This window comes from Peromyscus maniculatus, chromosome 22, assembly GCF_049852395.1.
Source record: "Peromyscus maniculatus bairdii isolate BWxNUB_F1_BW_parent chromosome 22, HU_Pman_BW_mat_3.1, whole genome shotgun sequence".
NCBI lineage: Eukaryota > Metazoa > Chordata > Mammalia > Rodentia > Cricetidae > Peromyscus > Peromyscus maniculatus.
Genome location: NC_134873.1, coordinates 39,676,401 through 39,696,652, shown reverse-complemented (window position 1 = coordinate 39,696,652; position 20,252 = coordinate 39,676,401). Strand labels below are relative to the sequence as shown.

Sequence of the window (20,252 nt, the reverse complement as noted above, 5' to 3'; positions counted from 1 at the left end):
CGTGGAAATGTGGGGGCTCTGAGCTGAAAAGCAGCTCCCTAGTTCTGGGAGGGAAGATCACCCTCATGCTGAGGGCACATTGGAATTTCTCGGTGGGTGGCTACCAGCTCTGTGATCCTGCCTCTCTCTTCCCTTGGGAAATGGGTCTCTCTTGGGGCTTTCCTTGGCTCTGGATCACCCCACCTTGTCCCCTATCACTTTCTTAGGGAGGATCCTTGACATGAATGCACCCCGCAAAAGGAAATAGCAAGTATGCTTCTGAGCAGCCAACTGCTCATTAACACTCTGCCCTCTCGTGGCAGGCTTCGGTTTGGTTTTCCCAGATAAGTCCTTAACTGCTCACTAATTACTTTGAAGCATGCAAAACCTCAAACTTCATTAGGAAAGACAAAAACGTAACAAAACCGACACTCAATTGCTCACCTGACACCCCAAGCCTGAGCTCCTTTCTACGTCTGTATCCGGGGTTTCCTTTCTTATCCCTTCACTTTGTCTAACGACATGCTGGGTACCACTTTCTCTTGCTTGCTTGGGAGGGCTGGTTCCTCTCTCCTTTCCCATCCTGGGGCACTCTGACCATTTTCATTTCTAAACACTAGCCAGGTGAGTATGCAGCTGATACACACACCCCTCAGACACCCATTCGGTTCTTAATCCTGTGCCAGCGCACAGGAGTTTCTCAGGGATGCCCACTGATTGCAACTTGCATCCATTATTTCCTCTGGATGTGAGTACTGGGTCTGGGCAGTTTTCTGTATAGACGCATACATATACATACAAGCAGAGGTGTTACTACAAAATGACATGAATACATACATGAAGACAAACAGTAGCATCGACATACGAACACAGACATGCAAACGGGCAGGTGGAGACTCAAGGACTTGGTGCTTTTCGGATACATTTCAGGTTGGATTTGCTGACCCAGGAGTTTGGTAAGAACCTTGGCTTATTTTTTCTGCATAATTTAAAGATAAAAGGATCATTAACAGCAAAATTATCCTCTCCGTTCAGTCAATGCAGAAATATATAGCGGTTCCTCTGAAAGCCCCTTTTAGACCTGGTCCTTGCTCTTTGAGATTTGTGCATTTGTAGGAGCTAAACCCACATCCTAGCCAGTGCACACTGGCAACCCCAGCAGCTGAGAGGTAGAAAGCAGAGGGCTAGAAGCCCAGGGTCATTTTCCCTTGCATAGTTCAAGGCCAATCCTGATTCTCTGAGACCCTGGCGATAAAACAAAAATCCCCAAAACCAAAAAAGGTAACAAAACCAACAAGGAGGCTAAGCTCTGGGGAGGAGGAGGAGGTCAAAGGTTAACATTACCTATATGACAGTCCTCGATACTGGGTGCGGACATCGGAGAGGTTACCTTCTTGGGAGCCGATGCCATTGCCAGCCTTGGGGAACATCAAATTCCACAAGAAAACCAGTGAGCCAGAGAGAAATGGGGAGCCGCGAAGATGGGTTCTGAAGGCATGGCCCCCGGTGCACTCACGGAGGCAAGAATGGTACACAGATGGGGAGTGAGGGGACCCAGGCTGCGACCCTTCTTCCCAGCTGTGCTTTCTTTCACTGTGGCCAGCCTTTCCGCAGGGGAGGCTTGGGACGCAATTGGATCACAGCTGTAAAGTCTGGGAAACTCTCAAGGGCTTCACAAATGGGAGTGGTGTTGATACTATCAGCAGCATCAGTACCACACAGGGCTTTATGGACAAAGTGCTTAAGCTGGAGCCATCATTGTGATGGAGAGATTTCCAATAAATTCCCTTCTCTCTCTCTCTCTCTCTCTCTCTCTCTCTCTCTCTCTCTCTCTCTCTCTCTCTCTCTCCCCCCCCCTCTCTCCCCCTCCAGAAAGGCATTTCCAGAGCCCCGGCTGTGCTACCAGAAGGTGGTGCCCTGGGACAGCAGTACAGCCCCACACTGAAGGTGAGGAGGAGCAGAGCCTTAGCCACCGCTGAAGGATAAAGCTGCCTTCCGCGTGGATGTGGAGGAAACAGATGGGGGTCTGGGCTGCTCATGAGGGAGGGAGAATAGGACCCACACAGGCATCGTTAGGAGAATGTTGAGTCAACGTGACATATTTTTTTTTGCATATATCAAAAACTGGTGTTGGGTGTTCAAAACCTCAGCCAACTGAGAATATTCAGTTCATTCCTGGAAAAGATTCCCCCCCCCCCGCCCCCCCTGCACACCTACTTGATAAAGCAGTTATAAAAATAACATTGTTGCCAGTCTCCTGGACAGAGAGCCAGGGCAGAAGGGCAAGAGCTTATAGAAGCTGTGAGTGCAGGCCTTGGAGTTAGGAGGGCGGGACTTGGATCGGCCCCACCACACCCATTGCCCACTTTCCCCCCCTCCACACCACGCCCACTCCCACCCCCAAGGGCTCCAAAGTCCTTACGGTCAGAGAGTCTCCCAGCGCTGCTACCACTTGGATGTCTGCAGGTCTCAGGGCATGCACTGGAAGATAAGCGGACATGCGTGAGTCTGGGGAGGGAGCTGCCGGCACAGGCTAGACAAGCCTCTGCTTTATGCCAACACCCCAAACAAGACGCCCATGTGTGTCTTGGCCATGTAGAGCTGGGAAGCCCAAACTGTGTTGGCAGAATCTCATACAAGAGACTCCTCATCAGAGACAAACAAATCTTAGGTTTTCATCAGGCCGGAAGATAAAGAAGTAAATGACAGGAATGTTGCAAGGCACCAAGTAGGAATGGGGGGTGGGGTGGGGAAGAAGAGGTATTAGTGCTGGTAGTCATGTGAGAAGTCAGCTGTGGCCTAAGTGTCCACCCAGACAGACCCTGGCCCATGTATAGCCCACTTAGAACTGGGTTCTAGATTTCCACAAGAATCTAAGAAATAGTCATGCCAGACCTTTCCCTACCCTCAAGTCTGTTCTGAAGAATCCAGAGAACTTTCTAGACCCTTCCACAGGCAAAGCGTGAGGACACATTTCCACAGAGCTATCCAATTAACGGGACTCCCTGGCCTTATCCCACTCTGGACTTCACCACCCTGCAGGCTGGGCCAATCAGAGGCAAGTGTCGTCCCCCCCCCCCCCCCCCGTCTTCTGTGTGTCCCTGCTTAGATCCTGAAAGCAGGATAGGAAATAGCTCCTGACCCAGAATGCATTGGGGCTTGCCAGGCATGAAATGGCCAAAGGCCAGAGCTGGGCAAAGACCAGCTAGACCAGGCTAGAAAAAACAAGCACTGTTCAGCAGGACTGTGTTGAGTGGTCACCATGCGAAGCCTGAGAGATTGCTCATGGGTAGGTAAGCCTTTGTGTGTGGGGGTGTCTTGGAATCCAGTGGGTCCCAGGAGCTTACCTGAGGTTGGTGGTGAGGCTGAAGGGGCTCTGTCCTTGCATAACATCCAGGTTCCATAACCCTAAATGCAAAGAGCCAATCCCAGAATCTCAGGGTTAAGGGGGTGACGGGCAGAGAAGTTGAATAGGCATCAGGCTTACTCAGCAGGCTTGCAAAACACAGAGCCCGGGTCTTATACCTGGAGAGGATCCTCCAGGGGCACTGGAAGATGGCACCCTAGATGGTTCTGAATATCAGCCAACCTGGGATCTGTTCCTCTAACCCTGACCTCTCTTTCATCCAGGGCAAGACTCAGGGCCTTCAAAAATGATCCACCCCACCCTCTGCCCTCTCCTTCTGCCGTGAAAGGTGTGGCTAGCTTTGTTCTGTCTTGGTGGGGTTGCAATTTGAAATGAAAGGCGTTTGTTCTGCTCTCCACCCCAATGGAAGGTGTGGGTGGGGAGATGATTTTATGAAAGGGTCCGAACCATCTTCTGCTTTCTGTCAGGGGTTCTCATCCATCTTCCCATCAGTAGGGACTGCCTGCCCCATTGCCTGGTAAATCAAAGGAAGACTTAGGGAGATACCTGGTTGCTGTTCTTGTAGGTTCTCAGAAATGGCAAGGTCTGTGGGAAGAGGAGAGGGAACAGTGGCTGGCTTCACACCAGCCTAGACATACCCTTTCCTAGCCTGCTCAGTGCCACAGTTAGAGCTTAGACCCTTCCAGAAAGACTGACCACCACGTGCACCAGGGTCTTCTCTATAACCTGAACCCAGCCCCAAGACTCAGACTGAACCCGTAAGTAGCTACCAGGAAGGTATGTGTATGCTTTCCCACACTCAGCCTATTGGCGAAGGGTGTTGGGTCTTGTTTCTCCACCCTGCCCCTTCCCAATAGGCTGCCTTGCCACCCACCCACTTTGCCCTACAGTGACCTGGGTTCCTTAAGCAAGAAAAAGCAGATCCCTCCACTTCTAATTTCCTCCCATGCAAGCCCTGGTCCAGTAGTTCCCAGTGAAAAGTCTGAGACTGTTCTGGGGACCCAGAAGAATTCAGAAGCCTCAGAGGGTACAGCTACAAAACTCCAGGGATCTGACGGTTTGGGAGTGGAAACTGGGGTCCCGTTCTGCTTTTCCTGCTGGTTAAAATCTGCTTTCCTAGCTCTAAGGTCCATTTTAGCCCCCCTCCCCCACCCTTCCCTACTTTCCCGTCTGTGGTCAGAGGGCGTTGCCAGGACAGCCCACTCTACCTGGTTTGGACACATAATAGGGATCTTGTTTTCAAAATTGTGTTGTCTTGTCTTGTGGCCAACAGGTTCCAGCTAAACAAACAAGCAAGAAGAGGGGAAGGTGGACCAGGTGGCTTGGTCAAGATGCAGGGGGTGGGGGAGGTGGGAGGGAGGAGGAGGAGGAGAGATGCAGGCAGCTGGACTGGAAGGGCGGATTCTTACCATGTTCTTCCAGAGGGCAGTGGCTGAGCGTGCATGAGTCTTTCTGCTAAAGTGGAAACAGTCGGGGGCAAAGAAAGAGCTATCGGGCAGGCCCTCCTAGTCACCGGACAAGAAGAGAGAAATGGTTACAGATGGCAGAAAAACGCAGGTGCATATCCTCTGGGGTCCCCCCTCATCCCCAATGCATCATTGCTTTACCGGGGTCCGAGGCATGGGCACATATTCAAAGAACGGCTGGAGAACCACGGTGAAATCATCTCTAGTGTCATATCGCCCGCTCTCAATCAGCTGTTCAGTGCCTTTCTGCAGGAGGAGACAAGAGACAGAGGCTGGAACAGCTGGAGGAACACAATGAAACCAGTCTCGTGTCTTACCCACTACTTTCAACCACGGCTTGAATTCCTTCCTAAGGGAGGAGGAGGCTATGGGGGAAAGGGGTCCGGTGAAGCGTGTTCTGAGACTTCATTCTGAAGCTTCTAAGAAGCTGCACTGTGGTCCCTATCATCCTTGAATGTGCTTCCTTTGGCAAGGTCCTTGGCAGTCACCGCTCACTCAGTTAAAGACAAGATACTTAGCATCAACTAACTCTGCCTGATACAGACCTCCCCGAGCCCTGCGCAGTGGCAGAACCCTCTCCTGGCTTACCTGATACTGCCTGTTCCTTTCAACCAGGGCGGCAAATTCTGTTGAGTTATCATCAAACTTCAGGACACAAGGACACAGGTTCCTGCCGGACAAAACCAAAGAGACACCCCCAGCCCGAGGTCATCATCCTGAATGGGTGATGCCAAGGCTCTGGTCAGGAGCCTCAGTGTATTTCTTTTTAAGCTGAAGGAGGCATCAGGAATCTAAGGCTAGGTCAAGAGGAAGCCACAGAAAATGGCCATGAACTTGCTCTTGGAAACCAAACGCTTCCCCCTGATGTCTGGAGGAGTGATTTATGAAGCTGAGTCATCTGATGGTTGGAGAGAGATGTGCAGAGAGACACACCTCCTCCCAAACGGCAATAGTGACGGTAGCAATAATTGCTAGTACACATTACATGTTAACGGAGCCAAGCACCATGTACTGATATGTTTAAATCTCTTAGCCACTCCAGAAATCATTATTGACCTCATTTTACAGGAGAGAAATCTGAAGCTGGCACAGCATGTCATTCTAGTTATTTCAACAGCTAAGGAAGATGATCACGAGTTTGAAGCCAGCCTGGGCAGCTTAACAAGATACTATTCTTAACATAAAAAATGAACAGGGGGCTGGGGAGGTGGCACAGTTGGTAGAGCGCCTGTCTAGCATGCCTAAAATCCTGAGTTCTGTCCCTAACACCCCAAAACTGGGCATGGGGGTCCCTGCTTGTGATCCTAGCACTCTGGGAAGTAGAGGCAGGAAAATCAGAAGTTGAAGGTCATTCTCGGCTATAGAGAAAGTTTGAAGTCAGTCTGGGATATGCAAGATGCCGTCAAAAAAAAAAAAATTAAAAGGGCTAGAGATATAGTTCAGAGGTAGCAGACTTTCCAAGGGATCGGGGTAGAGGAAATGACCAAAGCTCAGTAGTTAAGTAACTTTCTCAATGTCACACAGCCTTGGACGTGGACTGGAGCAGGGACTTCCAACTCAGTCTCTGAGTTAAACTGTGTCCGCCAGTCTGCAGCTCCACTCTGGCTTACCAGCCGGTGAATCTGGACGTTTGGCCTGGGGGATAAGGTAATAACAGCCCAGGTGGCTCAGCATAGAGGCAGCACCACCAAAGAGGCTTGGCCACTGAGACAGAACGGCAGAGAGGTGGAGAGATTGGTCCCAAGAGAAGGAAGCCCTTGATTTCGCCAACGCTGACATTCTCATCTTCTAACGCCTTGCTCCGAACGTCGGGTTCTAGTGGTCTGCAAAGCTTTGCAGTGGCCAGCAGTGGGAGGCTTTCGGGGGGATCTGCTCTGGAGCGGAAAGCATTTCCATACCGAATCCCCTGCACGTCCCAGGGACAGGAGAAAGTGGAAGCTGGCAGAGGAGTCAGCAGGTTGAAAATAGCGTGCCTGACACCAGCTGTGTCAATAGACACGCGTCCCTGGCAGGCAGCCTGTTCCTGCTCCACAGTACCCCGAAGCCTTCTCTAGGGAACCTGTGCCGTCTGCCTATACTCCCTTAGGGACGGTCTGCCAGAGTTCTCCAGGGATCAGTGTACCCCCCTTAATTTCCAAGAACAAGGCTGGCTGGCCCTTGTGAATTATTCATTCGGTTATTCAGCAGACAGCCCCTCCGCTCTACTGGCTGTGACTCAGTGCTCACAGGCTGTCGGGGGTAATCACCGCCAGCCGGTGACTAATGGTCACGTGGCGTGCTCAGGGATGCGGCGGTGGGGGCTTGCACAGAGCTGGAGGGCAGGGGAGGAAGGTTTGTACAGCCCTGTGACGACCCAGGCAAGCGGTGCAGAGAGGAGCTTTCGGGGCAGAATCGGTGGGGAATGGCCATGCAACTTCCTTCCAAAGGTCATATACACTTATAATGGTGCTAGAGGGGAGCCATCTTTGGTCGGTTCTGGAGGCTGAGGCCAGCCTCTTAGGAGCGTCCTTCAGAGGACTAGGATGCTCTCCTCTGAGAGGAGACTGTCCTCGAGACCCTGCTGATTCTGATCCCTCTTCTTTTTCTTCTAAGGAGTGACAGTGGCCCTGTACTGGTCCCACCCGGAGCATCCACATACCCAGTCAGAAACACTGTCCTGGGGATGGGCCTCTGGGAGGTGGTGACTATGCTCTGGGTATTCTGTGAGATAGGTCTTAGTCGTAAGCTGAGTGCTCCCCCAAGTCTTACCCATGGCCTGACCCCATTCCTAACACCCTCTTCTCCCTTCCTTGATGAAGGGGTCCTGTGGCTTGTCACAGCAACAGAAACAGGAAGAGATGCCCCATGCGCTCCCTCAGAGAGATTGTTGAGGTCTACACTGATGTTTGGTTTGTTTTTTTTTTTTAATATCCTGAGATGCCCCCAGGGAGACCCTTTTCAGGTTAAAATGTGGAGTGGTCCTAACAATCCCCATACTCTACCCTGGGGTTTCCTAAAGAATATGCTAAGGTCCACGACCCTTTAGGACCATGGGAGGGGTTCCCACCAGACCTGAGGATGAGCCGTGGGCAGCTGACTTGAGGTTCTTTGTATAGCTCCCTCAGGGCGATAATCCCGATCACTTCCACCATGTTCACAAAGGCCCGGGGAACCTGCGGGAACATGGCATCAGTCACCAAGGTGACATGTGAAGCGTAGCATCAGCTTCTCACGTGGGGGCTGGAGCTCAGATCTTGTGACCTCTTCCTGACCCCACCCACTTTCTTTCTCCTTTCACTGTGCTCTCCAAGGATGCCAGTGCATGCAGGCTGCAGCCAAGGTGGCCTCAGAACAAAGCCAGAGCTGCGTCCCAGCCGCCGAGGCTACAAATGATGGCTATGACAGAGCCACTCAGACGCCCGTGTGGTCTAAGGCCCGTACCTCTGCATGGAGGATGTCCAGGGCCTTCCTGATGTTGTTCGTGAAGTTTTGGGGAGAAAAGTGATCCTGCAGGCAGAGGAAGAATCTCCTGAGGCCCATGAATCAACCCGTCTCCTCCCAAGTAAACAAGACTGTTTCTTATTTTGGCTTTTCCTTTTTCTGTATTTCGGTCGGAGTTGGCAATATTGAAACACAAGGTTTGTCTTTGGGGGCCCTAGATACAATGCTAGAACTCGCCACGGCTCTCAGGAAAGGGTCCTTTCTTTTGCCCAGGGCCAAGGGAAACTCGGAATTGATTTTGTATTGGCATAGAGCCTTGGCTATGCCGTATCGCTTCTCTGAACTCCTCTAAAATGGGGGTGTCGGAGCAGATGACCTCAGGCTCTGCAGTGTAAACAGTCTCTGGGTCTACTCTCTGCCCTCTTCCTGTGCCATCAGAGAGAGAGTCTGGGCTGAGCCTCAGGTGCCTAGAATCACATCCAAGCAAGGGCCTCAAGGATGTAGTGGGGGGAAAGGGGGTGGTTTGTGGGGCCCCAAAACATAAATACACTCTGATTTTTATATCTGTGGTTTTAGAGGTTTGTGTGTGTGTGTGTGTGTGACAGAGAGAGAGAGAGAGAGAGAGAGAGAGAGAGAGAGAGAGAGAGAGAGAGAGGAGAGGAGAGAATGGATAGAGGCAGACATCCATGTATATGCACATGCAGGCAGAGGCTGGCACCAGGCATCCTCCTCAGTGGTCTCCACCTCCTCCTTTGGGACAGGCTCTTCCACTGAATCTGGAGCTTTACTGTTCAGCTAAACTGGTTGGTTAGCAAGTCCCAGGAATACCTTTGTCTCTCCCGAGTAATGGGGTCACAGGTGTGCACCATCACAGGCGCACCGGGGTCACAGGTGTGCACAACACAAGCACACCAGGGTCATAGGTGTGCACTATCACAAGTGTCCCAGGGTTACAGGTGTGCACCGTCACAAGCACATCAGGGTCACAGGTGTGCATGACACAAACACCAGGGTCACAGGTGTGCATGACACAAACACCAGGGTCACAGGTGTGCACTGTCACAGCACACCAGGGTCACAGGTGTGCATGACACAAACACCAGGGTCACAGGTGTGCATGACACAAACACCAGGGTCACAGGTGTGCACTGTCACAGCACACCGGGGTCACAGGTGTGCACCGTCACAGGCGCACCGGGGTCACAGGTGTGCACCGGCACAGCTGGCTGCTGCTGTGGGTGCTGGGCGATCAACCTCAGGTCTCCATGCGTGCATAGTGACATGTCACTGGCAGGGCCACCTCTCCAGCCCCATTTTCAGAGCACGGGGCTGGAACCCCTCTTGTGGATGACAGCTCTCCGAGCACCCCACTTTACAACAGGGTAAAGCTGTGTCCCTCAGGAAGCTAGAGGGGGCGTGTACTGAGGTCCCCAAGCCTTTCCTGTCCCCAGCAGCTTGTTGGATCTCAGCTTTAAAGTTCCCAGCCCTCCGTACACCAAGGCTACTTTGGTTGTGGACTCTCTGATTTGTGTGTTGTCAGAACCCCATGGTGATGTCTCTTGTGTTATGAAGAGTTGCTTATTTCTGGGCCCTGGCTGAGGGAAACTCCAAGGACAGAGCTTGTGTTTCATTTGCCATGGCTTCCCCTTCTCCCCCCCCCCCTGCGCGGGGCACAGCGTGGGGCACAGGTACGGGTGTGAGACAGGTGGTATGGTCTAAGGGGTCTCCTTCAGAGGGACTTGGGAATCCAGGATTACATGGCAGCCATAGATCAACAGCCTCTGTTGGGGGCTTCCCATCAGCCCCAAGAGGTGCAGATCTGAACCTTGCTTCATCACCTCCGTGGGAAATCACTTTCTCTAGCAACCGCACAAAGGCAGAACTGACGAGGCTGGGCAGTGCTGTGGAGAGGAGCTGGCCTATCATTAGCTATGAAAACAAGGGAGAGTTTCTCAAACAACACAAGGTTATCTTGTTTTCTAGAATGATATCATCAGGCTCCCTCACTAAGCAACGTCATCAGGACCAGCCTTCAAGGGGAACGTCCTCTGGATCTTAGGGTTAATTCATCCTCAGTTGGATCCATGACAAGCCATGAACAGAGTCCTGACCTAGCTACGCTGTTCCAGGAGCCAGTGGCCAACTATGGAAATCCTTCCCGAGGGTGAGGGGCTGGGGACTTACCAGGTCATTGCAAGAATCACAGAGGTCATTGCCTCCTATAAACACAGTGATGACCTTCCAGTCCTCCTGGAAGTCTATTGTCTGAAATGCACAGAAAACAAGCAGGGTCAATCAGGAAACTCCCAAAGAGGCAGTTCCCCACATGCCAGAGAGCTCAAACTTTTCTTGGCACAGTAGGACATAGGTCTGTCTCCAATCACATCAGTGGGAGGAGCTCTCCGAGTTTTGCTCTCGGTCTCTAGCATGGCCAGGAAGGGGTGGGAGATAGGGAAATAAGTCCTGGCCCTGGGAAGGGAAATTTGTTCTAGAATCTTCTAGAAATCTGGGGTTCTCACAATTAGCTTTACAGGAGACAGATCATCTTCCAGATTTCTAGAAGATTCTAGAACAAATTTCCTAACTCAGCTATTCACATGAGTTAAAGGCACCCATGAACAATTCCAGCTGGAGCTGGGCCTAGAGGCACATGCCTGTAGTCCTGGTGCTAGGGAGGCAGAGGCCAGTGATCTCTGAGTTCAAGGCCAACCTGGTCTACAGAGAGTTCCAGGACAGCCAGAGCTACAGAGAATCCCTGTCTGGAAAGACCAAAATAGGAAGGAAGGAAGGAAGGAAGGAAGGAAGGAAGGAAGGAAGGAAGGAAGGAAGGAAGGAAGGAAGGAAGGAAGGAAGGAAGGAAGGGGGAAAGGAAAGGAAATAGAAGAGAAGAAAAGAGAAAAGAAAAGAAAAAAGAAAAGCTCCAGCTGGGGTAGCTGGTCAGAGCAACACACAGTGGTTTCGAGAACATGGCCGGGAGAGTTTGCCACCTCTAGACTCTACCCTCCTGCACGAGAGCGCCAGAGAAGTGTTTGAAGTCATAGGCTGCATGGAAGGGGAGGTGGCGATATGAACATATGTGTTTTCCATACACCATGGCCCAAGGGTGGCGGTGGCGCTCACAGCCTCTTACGTCATCTCTGAGCCACGTAAACCTCACTTCTCTGGCCTCTGCTTCCAAACGAGGCGGAAGGAGGATGATGGGAATGATGGGAGGGAGAGAGGGGATGTTGGCCAGTTTGACAGTGGACATAGACACATTCTGAAACTCTCCTGATAATGGACTTTGGGGGGGGGTGCATGGCATTAGATAAAAATAACCAACATTGATCCCTTGTTGTTATTTTATCCACCCGAGACCACCTCCCAAACCAGATCAGCACTGGGCCTGCACGTCTCTCTTAGCTGAGAGACAATCTCACACTCATCTGTTAGAACCCAGCCAAACCCCTGTCTCCCTTCGGAATCCTGCCAAGCAGGGGACCTAGGCCTGTGGTGCCTTCCTCCACTCTATGAGTAACTCTCTTTACAAAGCCTGAACCAACTGCTTCAGAGTCTTGATCCTTCAATGCTGGTCTCCTCTTCTAAACTCCTGGAGGATGGGAAGTGTTGAATTGTCCTCATGTCTCTACAGTCCCAGGCTTGGCTGGCAATACACGTTTACTCTGTACAGCTGGCTAACACACTGAATGGGAACCACATTTGCCAAGGCACAGAGGTTCAGGGCTCAGATGGGCTAGAAACCTGGCCCGGATCCTCTGCACCCTCTCACCCTCCTCCCGACTGCTCGGTGTCTAGGGGATTTCTCCTCCCGTTCTGTGGAGTCCCACCTCGATGTGTCCAGACTCACCTTGTCTGCCTTCATCAGGCTCACCAGCTTTTGGGCCTGGGTAACTAAGCCACTGTGGGAACACATAGGAGTTGAATGAGGAGGGTTAGTGACAGGAAGGGCCATGTAGGGGCAGTAGCAATTGGTAATCCACTTCGGCGGGTGGCGGGGCAGGACTGGAACCCCACCACACACACACACACACACACACACACACACACACACACACACACACACACACACAGAGAGAGAGAGAGAGGGAGGGAGGGAGGGAGGGAGGGAGGGAGGGAGGGAGGGAGGGAGGGAGGGAGAGACGAGAGAGAGAGAGAGAGAGAGAGAGAGAGAGAGAGAGAGAGAGAGAGAGAGAGAGAGAGAGAGAGAGAGCGCGAGCGAGAGAGCGAGAGCGCTCCTTCTCTACCCAGGCTTCACCGGGGAGGACTGACCACCTGAGGGAGGACTGACCACCTGAGATGGGCAGGAGCTTGCATGTTTTTGGGGGTGGGGGTTGACTCTCAGCGGGTTTATTTTCAGGTTGGCGTATTTAATGATACACTTCCGGTTTCTCTTCCAAGCCGGGCTTGTTCAAGGCATACAGGTCTCTCGTAAACATTTTACATCACGTGCTGCCCAACTCACGCCCATTTTAGCAGAGGCCATGGCCTGCCTGCCCTACAAGGTGACCTCAGTTTAAAATGACCCAGAGCTCCGTGTCAGAGTGCTTGCCTTCGGCTCAGTCTCCATAACGGAAAACAAAAAAAGCTGTAACCAGGGAGATCAACCTGCTTAAGGAAAGGCATCGTGGGTGCAAGTGAGAGTCAAGCAGCCCTTGAGTAAGAGCCCCTATTCTGCCAGGTAGCATAGGTTTGAGTCCCAGGTCTACCCGTGACCACCTACCTCTCTGACATCTTTACCTTACAAACCCAGTGTAAAATCAGCCGGCAGCCTTGCCTCCATGGGGTCGAGAGAGCCAAATGAGGGTCACGTAAAGAGCTCAGTGCCTAACGCAAGGCAAGCCTCCTTAGAATGATTTCTATTATCACTAGCACCGACACCATCTTCGAAGTTTCCCCAGGCACCTTGCCCAACAGGTAACACCAGCTGTCTTACCTCCCTCTTAACTACTAAACCCAGTTGCTCTGACCTTGGCCCTAGAACCCTGGGGAGCAGCTACTTGGGAGGAGACACATTGAGTCTCTTAACCTGTTTCTCATCTGTGGATCTGCGCTTATCAGGGCAGCCCCTCTGTCTTTGAACCCTGGTTTGGAATGGGTACTCGGTGGGCTCAGGCTTAGCCTGAATTAACCGATTAGAAATCCAGGTAATAATCCCTCTGCGTTGTGCAGCTCACAGAGTTACTGTGTGGAACACAAGGAGGCCAACCATGAAGGTGTTTCTGTAACTTGGGCACTGCTGTGTGTATACGGAGGGTTATGATCAAGATGGGAACAAAGCCTGCAAGACCCAAGGGCAGACCCCGGGGTCCGCTTGCTGTACCTGCCCAGGCTGCATATCTTCTTTGTGCTATAGATTCAAGTGTAATATGGGAACCACCCTCCTGGCCCTGCTTTTCTCTACCACCTGGATATCTTCCCTAGGGCCGAAGGAAAAGGACGGTCACAGATTCCAGGCAGTTAGTCATAGGGCCTTGACTCTGCATGCATGTCCGTTCTTACGTGTCTCCCTGATCTAATCATGTTTAGAACGGCCTTCCTTCTGGTGCGGTTACCAGCTGATGATATACACCGGGGAAGAGAAACTCTATAATGTTAAAGCCAGCTTTAGCTTGAAAGTGGTAGGCCACTAGCCTCTCACCCCTCTTGCCAAAGAAAGAAGCAGCCTTCAAATTAATTCTAAAGCCTATTAGACTTGGCATGAGCTGTCTTCCCTATAGGGAAAGTTAATGCGAAAGCTACTCAGAGGATGTTTATGAGCTCCAGGAGAGCCTTGAGGGCTGGGGAAACATCAGGGAGTCTTGGGACCAAACTACAAAAAAAAAAAAAAAAAAAAAAAAAAAAAAAAAAATCTTCAGACCCACACGGAGATGTATGGTCTGTGCTAAATCTGGAAGGAAAATTGGGGTAAAATAGAAAAAAAGATCTTTTTACACGTTTCCCTAATTGGATGTGGTGTTCGTGTGTTCATTGGCTAGGAAAAAGACCCCCAGGGACACTCAGTCTTTGAATAGCATGCAAGCAGAGCTGGGGGTACCAGGAACGCTGACCTGCTAGTTTTTGGGGACCATAGAGTCAGCAGCACCATGGGGCATGGTCTCTGAGCCACTAGATGTTTTCTTAGGGGATCCCTGCAGCCCTACTGAATTAGCACTGGGACCACTGCTGTGGAGCACTATTTTAAGATGTGTTGTATTTGTTTACGCTGTGGAGCATTTGTTTTAATGATGCAAAGGTGTGTTGCCTTCTTTTATGTTGCATTTGTTTAACTCTGTGAAGCTGTGCTACTGTGCCTGTCTAAAACATGTGATGGTCTAATAAAGAGCTGAATGGCCAATAGTGAGGCAGGAGAGAGAAACAGGTGGGGCTGCCAGGCAGAGAGAATAAATAGGAGAAATCTGGAAGGAACAAGAAAAAGAGGAGCAAGAGAACAAGGAGAGGAGGATGCTAGGGGCCAGCCACCCAGCCACAGACACCCGGCCAGCCACAGAGTAAGAATGAAAGTAAGATACACAGAAGTAAGAAAAGGAAATAAGCCCAGAGGCAAAAGGCAGACAAAATAATTTAAGGAAAGCTGGCTAGAAACAAGCCAAGCTAAGACCGGGCTTTTATAAGTAAGACTCCGTGTGGATTTATTTGGGAGCTGGGTGGCGGGTCTTCCAAAAGAGCTAAAGAGCCAAAGAGTAAAAACCAAACAGACCGCCATCCTCACCCAGTCTATGCAAGGGTAGAGCTCACTAGAGATTTTGTATCCGAGATGCTGTCAACCTGTGACAGCCTTGCCCCATGTGCTTCGGAGACTTGTAGGGGCCAAGGAAGACATGTGGATGCCATTCAGGGCTCCCTTCCCATGTCAGTGTGCTTCCTATGGCACCGGAAGCATAAAGAGTGCAGAGCCCCAAATGACCCTCTAAGGAAGGCAGGGAATGTGAGACTCAAAAACAACAGGAACAAGCTAATAACGGGGGACTCCCCATGAGCCCGTTCACAGCCACTGCTTTGTGAGGGCATAGGGTTTACCCACGAGGCCATCAGAGGAATCTGATCAGTTGCTAGGGCAGGGCTGAGTGTACACTGCCAGATTTGTGTGTCTGACAGCGAAGGACTCTCCCAAGACAGCCCACTCCGGCTTCTCACCCCGACTCTACCCAGACCAAGACTCTGAACCTACACTAAAGCTCTCCCGCCCCTCCCTGCTTCCGTCCTCCCCAGCTCGCACCCCGCTCCGGGATACTCAGGCTCACTCAGATTTGGCTCCCGCCACGGCCTGATTGAAGGACGCCTTGTCCGTGTTTTCTTTCCCGGTGCCGACAGAGAAGCCCTTCAAGGCGGGGTTGAATTCCCGGAGGATGTCTGGAAATACAAGGGACGTGTTTACCCATGACCCCCACAGCAACCTTCCCAAGACTCTTTCATTGTTTTGTGACAGGGTCACTTACAGCTATAGCCCAGGCTATCCTTGAACTGGTCATCTTCCTACCTAAGCCTCTTGAGTGCTGGGATTACGTGGCCGACTTTGGCCATCGAGTGTGGGGGACAAAGGATGGCCCCTGACCCACAGCCCAGCATGGAACAGAATGCTGGGTGCCTTAGACTTTACAGCGGTGACCCTCGACCTCCCTGATGCTGCGACCCTTGAATACAGCCCCCTTGTGTTGTGGTGACCCCCAACTATGACATTATTTTTGTTGCTACTTCATAACTAATTCTCTACTATTATGCATTGTAATATAAATACCTAACATGCAGGATGGCCTTGGGTGACCCCCATGAAGAATCCTTTAACCCCCATGGGGGTCATGACCCACAGGTTGAGAACTCTGCTTTACATCAGGCACAGCACATAGTAATGTGCTACACTGAGGGTTTTTTTGTTTTTTTTTCCTTCAGGTCCTTCTTTAAGGATTTTTATCATGAAGGGCTGTTGAAGTCTTTTCCTCATCTATTGAGATGATCATGTGATTTCTGTCCATACTAATTTATATATGTCAATGCATTCATGTTATCTCTGGAATGAAACTGACTGGCATATGGTCTCCATGTGTACTTGAATTTAATTTGCAAGTATTTTATTGAGATGTTTTGCATCTATAATCACAAAGGAAATGGGTCTTTTTTTTAATGCTACTCTGTGTACATCAGGGTTGGTGTGAGGATGATGTTCGCTGTGTAGATAGTAAGTACTCTTGCCCTCTGTTTTATAGAATGGTTTTAGGACTGCTGTTGCTCTCCTCCAAAGGTATGGGAGAATTCGTTAGTGGATCTGTCCGGTTCTTGGCTTTTCTTTGCCGAAAAGTTAGTTTTATTTTTCATCAATTTTTAAAGGTAGTTTTGCTGGATGTAGCAATTTTGATTGGCAGTTACTTACCTTCAGGGCTTGAAATAAATAATTCCACATTCTCCTGACTTCTATGGTTGTTGATGAGATCTGTTGTAATTCTGATGTATTTGTCTTTGTGGGCGAGTTGGCATTTCCCCTTTATAGCTACTAATATTTTTTCTTTGCTTTTTAACTTTAGATACTGTCTATAATACATTGTGATTCTTTGGTCAGGTTCTATTTTGTATTCTAAATGTCTCTTGTGTTTGATTATTTTTCTCTAATTTTGAGAAATGTTACATTATAAATTGAATTGGATAATTCTGTATTCATTTAGTATTTATCTCATCTCCTTCTATCTTAGCCATTCTTAGGTCTCACCTCTTGATTACATCCCAGAGTTCTTAGACATTATGGTCATATATTCATTTATTATTTTATTGCTATTTGATCAAAGATTTCATCCATCTTTTCCTCCATCCCTGGGGTTTTTCCATTTTGGTTATAGCTCTTGGCAATGCTTTCCATTATATATCACTGATTTCACTGAGATTTTTCATTCCTAACATTTCTATTCCCCCACATCTCAATGACTAGTCCCTTGCTGGCTTTTTTCCACAGTGCAGACCTTTTTCTCCCCACTTGCTGATTATTGATTCCTGCGTCTGTCTTTCGGGGGGGGGGGGGGGCAATGCCCCGCCCTGGAGATTTGCTGACACCATCAGGGCAGAGTTCTGTCTCCCACACACCCTGTGTTGGAGCATCTGCTGGGTTACATCAAGCAGGGCGCCGGGCGGAAGCTCTGTTGTGACCTCACACTGTCACTGTACATTTCCACACGCCTGTTCTACCCTGAACCATGCAGCTCTACAGGTAGCTTCCTCCCACTAGGAAAGGTGGAAGAGCTAAGCTAAGTGTGTCAGGGAGTCTGCCTGAGGGGTGACACTGTCTCCGTCATTTGTAAAGCACTTTGGTGAATGATCTTGAGCAACATGATGTCCAGCCATCTTGCTGGGGCATCTCAAGGCCAAGATCGTCACAGTTACAGAAGCAGCCTAAGTCACCTCTCGGCAAATGGGGACAGAGTGTACTCAGAACACGGAACTGTACCTACTTAAATTCAACAGTTTTCCAAGAACTGAAATAGATAATAGACATAAAGTCCTATCAAGTGTGCCAATGTGGACATTAAGAATCTCTACTGTCCTGTCTAAACTTGCTGGCTTAAGACTCAAATAATGAACTGAATAGTATTGTAAAATAAAATAAAATAAAATAAAAGACTCAAATAATGTCTCAGCTCAAAATATATATCAAAGGGTTATGTACCCCCAAAAGTAGTAATAATGAAACCAATCAACTCCCCGCCCCAACCCCAGGCAAAAATCCCTAGGGGTTTCTAAGAAGAAAAGAATTCACTGTAAATATTGTTCAACACCTTCTTTTTTTTTTTTTTTTTTTTTTTTTTTTTTTTTTTTTTTTGGTTTTTTCGAGACAGGGTTTCTCTGTGTAGCTTTGCGCCTTTCCTGGAGCTCACTTGGTAGCCCAGGCTGGCCTCGAACTCACAAAGATCCGCCTGCCTCTGCCTCCCGAGTGCTGGGATTAAAGGCGTGCGCCACCACGCCCGGCTCTCAACACCTTCTTAAAAGAAAGTGTACTTTAAGAATAAACACTGGGATTGGGCAGTACTAAAAATAATCAAATAACATAATGGAAAGCATTGCCCATAGCCATACCCAAAAAGATTAAGGCAGACCCTTCAGAAAAATGTAGCCAAGCTAAAAAAAAAAAAAAAAAAAAAAAAATCATCCGAGTGGGTTGTTGGCAAAGCATTAAGGAAAATGTCGAGCCCCAAACAAGGCTCTGTTTGCACAGCCTGAGCAAGGTAACTTCATCTCTCACTGCTGCGATTGCTGCGGCTTTATACAGCAAGGTCTTTGTGGACAGAGATGCCCAACCAGCCAGGCCTAAGTGCAAAACTTCCCAGATAGGCTCTAGATCCACAATGGCAGTCCAATCCTTCTTTATTGGATCACTTTTAAATGATTGTCCTAAGATTTGGTCTAAGCTCTTTCGCTCGCTCTTTTTTTTTTTTTCTGCACTCATTTATTGGATAAAGACGATTTCCCATTGAAAAACACTGAAAAAAGACAAAACCCTCCAAGGCTTTTTTAATTAGCTGAGGAGTCGAGCCGGGATGGCAACCTCAGGGAAGCAGCGCCCCCTACTGTACTCAGCGGCGTCCTGCCGCCTTGCGAGGCTGGCGGCCGCCAGTAGGGGGCGCAGAGGGCTCAGGCGCAGCCACCCCGCCCGAAGGCACCAAGGTACTCACTGGCCAGGGTGGTCACGGTCCTGATGTTCTCATCTCCTCCGACGCTGTTGGTGAGAAGCAGGAAAGAAAAGGAAGGTTTAATATGCCAGCCAAGCCTAAACAAAACAGATTTCCCGCCTGAGTCACAGCTCGGGGGACTCACCCTCTACCCATCATTTCTTCACGAGAATCAAAAACCCAAATCAGAACGCAACTCCTTTCCTCTCTCCCTGGACGTCCGCTCGAGCAAACAAAACAGACCAAAGAAGTTAAATTGTCGCTACTGGGGCTGCTTTTGTTTTAGCTTGGAGCCCGGCTCTGATGTTGGAGCAGGGAGAATTAAGTTGGTTTCTTTCACTGCCTTTCCCAATCCAGAGGGCTTCTGGGCTTCTTTTGTGGCCATCCTCATGCCACTTAGCTTCTCCATGACTGTTTCTAGCCGATGCTGGTCTTTCTGTTCCCGTTTAGGTTGGAAAAGCCCGTTTTGAAAGAGCACCTGCGCATCAGGGTCTCCCGACCCAAGCTTCCAAAGGAGATAGCACAGGCTTCTAGGAATACAACGTTGGTGCCTGTTCACCCCCCAAAACTCCTGTCCACACCTTCTGCTACTGGGATTGTATTCTTTTGGGGGAGGCCGGTACATTGAATGTAGAAGTTTGTTATAGAAAGACCGAGATAGCCCATCCCCCCACACACACTTGATGTACTGTTTCCTAGAAGGCGCAGGGACCATCTGGGTCTCGCTCACCTCCAGGACAGGCCGCGGTATTGAGTTAAGACACCTAAGAGGTTCCCAGGCTCGGCTCCGGCCCCATTGGCTGCCTGAAAGAGAGAGCAAAGAGTGGGTGGGTGCCCCTGCTTTTTCTCAGGACACCACAGCTGTCCACCTGTTTGAAGGGCCATCCCATTAGCCTGGGCAGGACACCTAGGGAAGTTCTCGAATCCAGATGGAACCTCCTATGGGTACGTCTCCCGCCCTTTCCGGGATGATCGTTCGCTCCCTCTGGGAAAGCCTGGTGCTTTCCACAGCTGTACCTCCTGCCCGGAAACCCTGTCTAGACAACAACTGAGAGATCCAGGCGCCTTATAGCATATATTTTTCAAAAGCACGTGCTTGAAGGTGCTGTGTCCTTTTTTTTTTAAAAGCTGTGAAGCATGTCATCAAAGAAAGCATAGGCTAAGTCGGTCCTCATCACATCTATGCATGCTCAGGTGAGAAACAGCAAGATGTTTCCTTAGGGCGTCTCCTCCCCTGAAGCATGTATTTCTAAACTCCAGGAGAAATCCCCAGGTTACGCTCACTACAGTTTGGTACCTAATTCCCGTTTCCACCTGCCTCCATGTCAAACTTGCTGCCCTCCCATGCCTGTGTGATTCTCTATGGCTCTCTGT

General features: G+C 50.0%; 1 protein-coding gene and 1 long non-coding RNA gene across 3 annotated transcripts in view; one reads left to right on the top strand and one right to left on the bottom strand.

Moving 5' to 3' along the window:
• The window catches only part of Plb1 (phospholipase B1), a 121,104-nt gene that overhangs the window by 43,371 nt on the left and 57,481 nt on the right, over positions 1-20,252 (bottom strand). For both annotated transcript variants that reach the window (XM_006984819.4, XM_042266896.2), the window contains 15 exons: positions 19,609-19,682; positions 18,882-18,925; positions 15,474-15,582; positions 12,080-12,131; positions 10,417-10,497; positions 8,233-8,298; positions 7,864-7,964; positions 5,401-5,482; positions 4,954-5,058; positions 4,756-4,851; positions 4,555-4,626; positions 3,893-3,931; positions 3,327-3,387; positions 2,402-2,460; positions 1,324-1,397 (listed from right to left, as the gene is read on the bottom strand). In XM_006984819.4, the coding sequence (XP_006984881.3) occupies positions 1,324-1,397; positions 2,402-2,460; positions 3,327-3,387; positions 3,893-3,931; positions 4,555-4,626; positions 4,756-4,851; positions 4,954-5,058; positions 5,401-5,482; positions 7,864-7,964; positions 8,233-8,298; positions 10,417-10,497; positions 12,080-12,131; positions 15,474-15,582; positions 18,882-18,925; positions 19,609-19,682 (1,115 nt within the window). The remainder of the gene's footprint in view (positions 1-1,323; positions 1,398-2,401; positions 2,461-3,326; positions 3,388-3,892; positions 3,932-4,554; positions 4,627-4,755; positions 4,852-4,953; positions 5,059-5,400; positions 5,483-7,863; positions 7,965-8,232; positions 8,299-10,416; positions 10,498-12,079; positions 12,132-15,473; positions 15,583-18,881; positions 18,926-19,608; positions 19,683-20,252) is intronic.
• Positions 1,375-3,035, top strand: LOC143270279 (uncharacterized). The gene is made up of 3 exons (XR_013047424.1): positions 1,375-1,508; positions 1,852-1,926; positions 2,935-3,035. It is a non-coding gene; the product is annotated as an uncharacterized LOC143270279 (long non-coding RNA).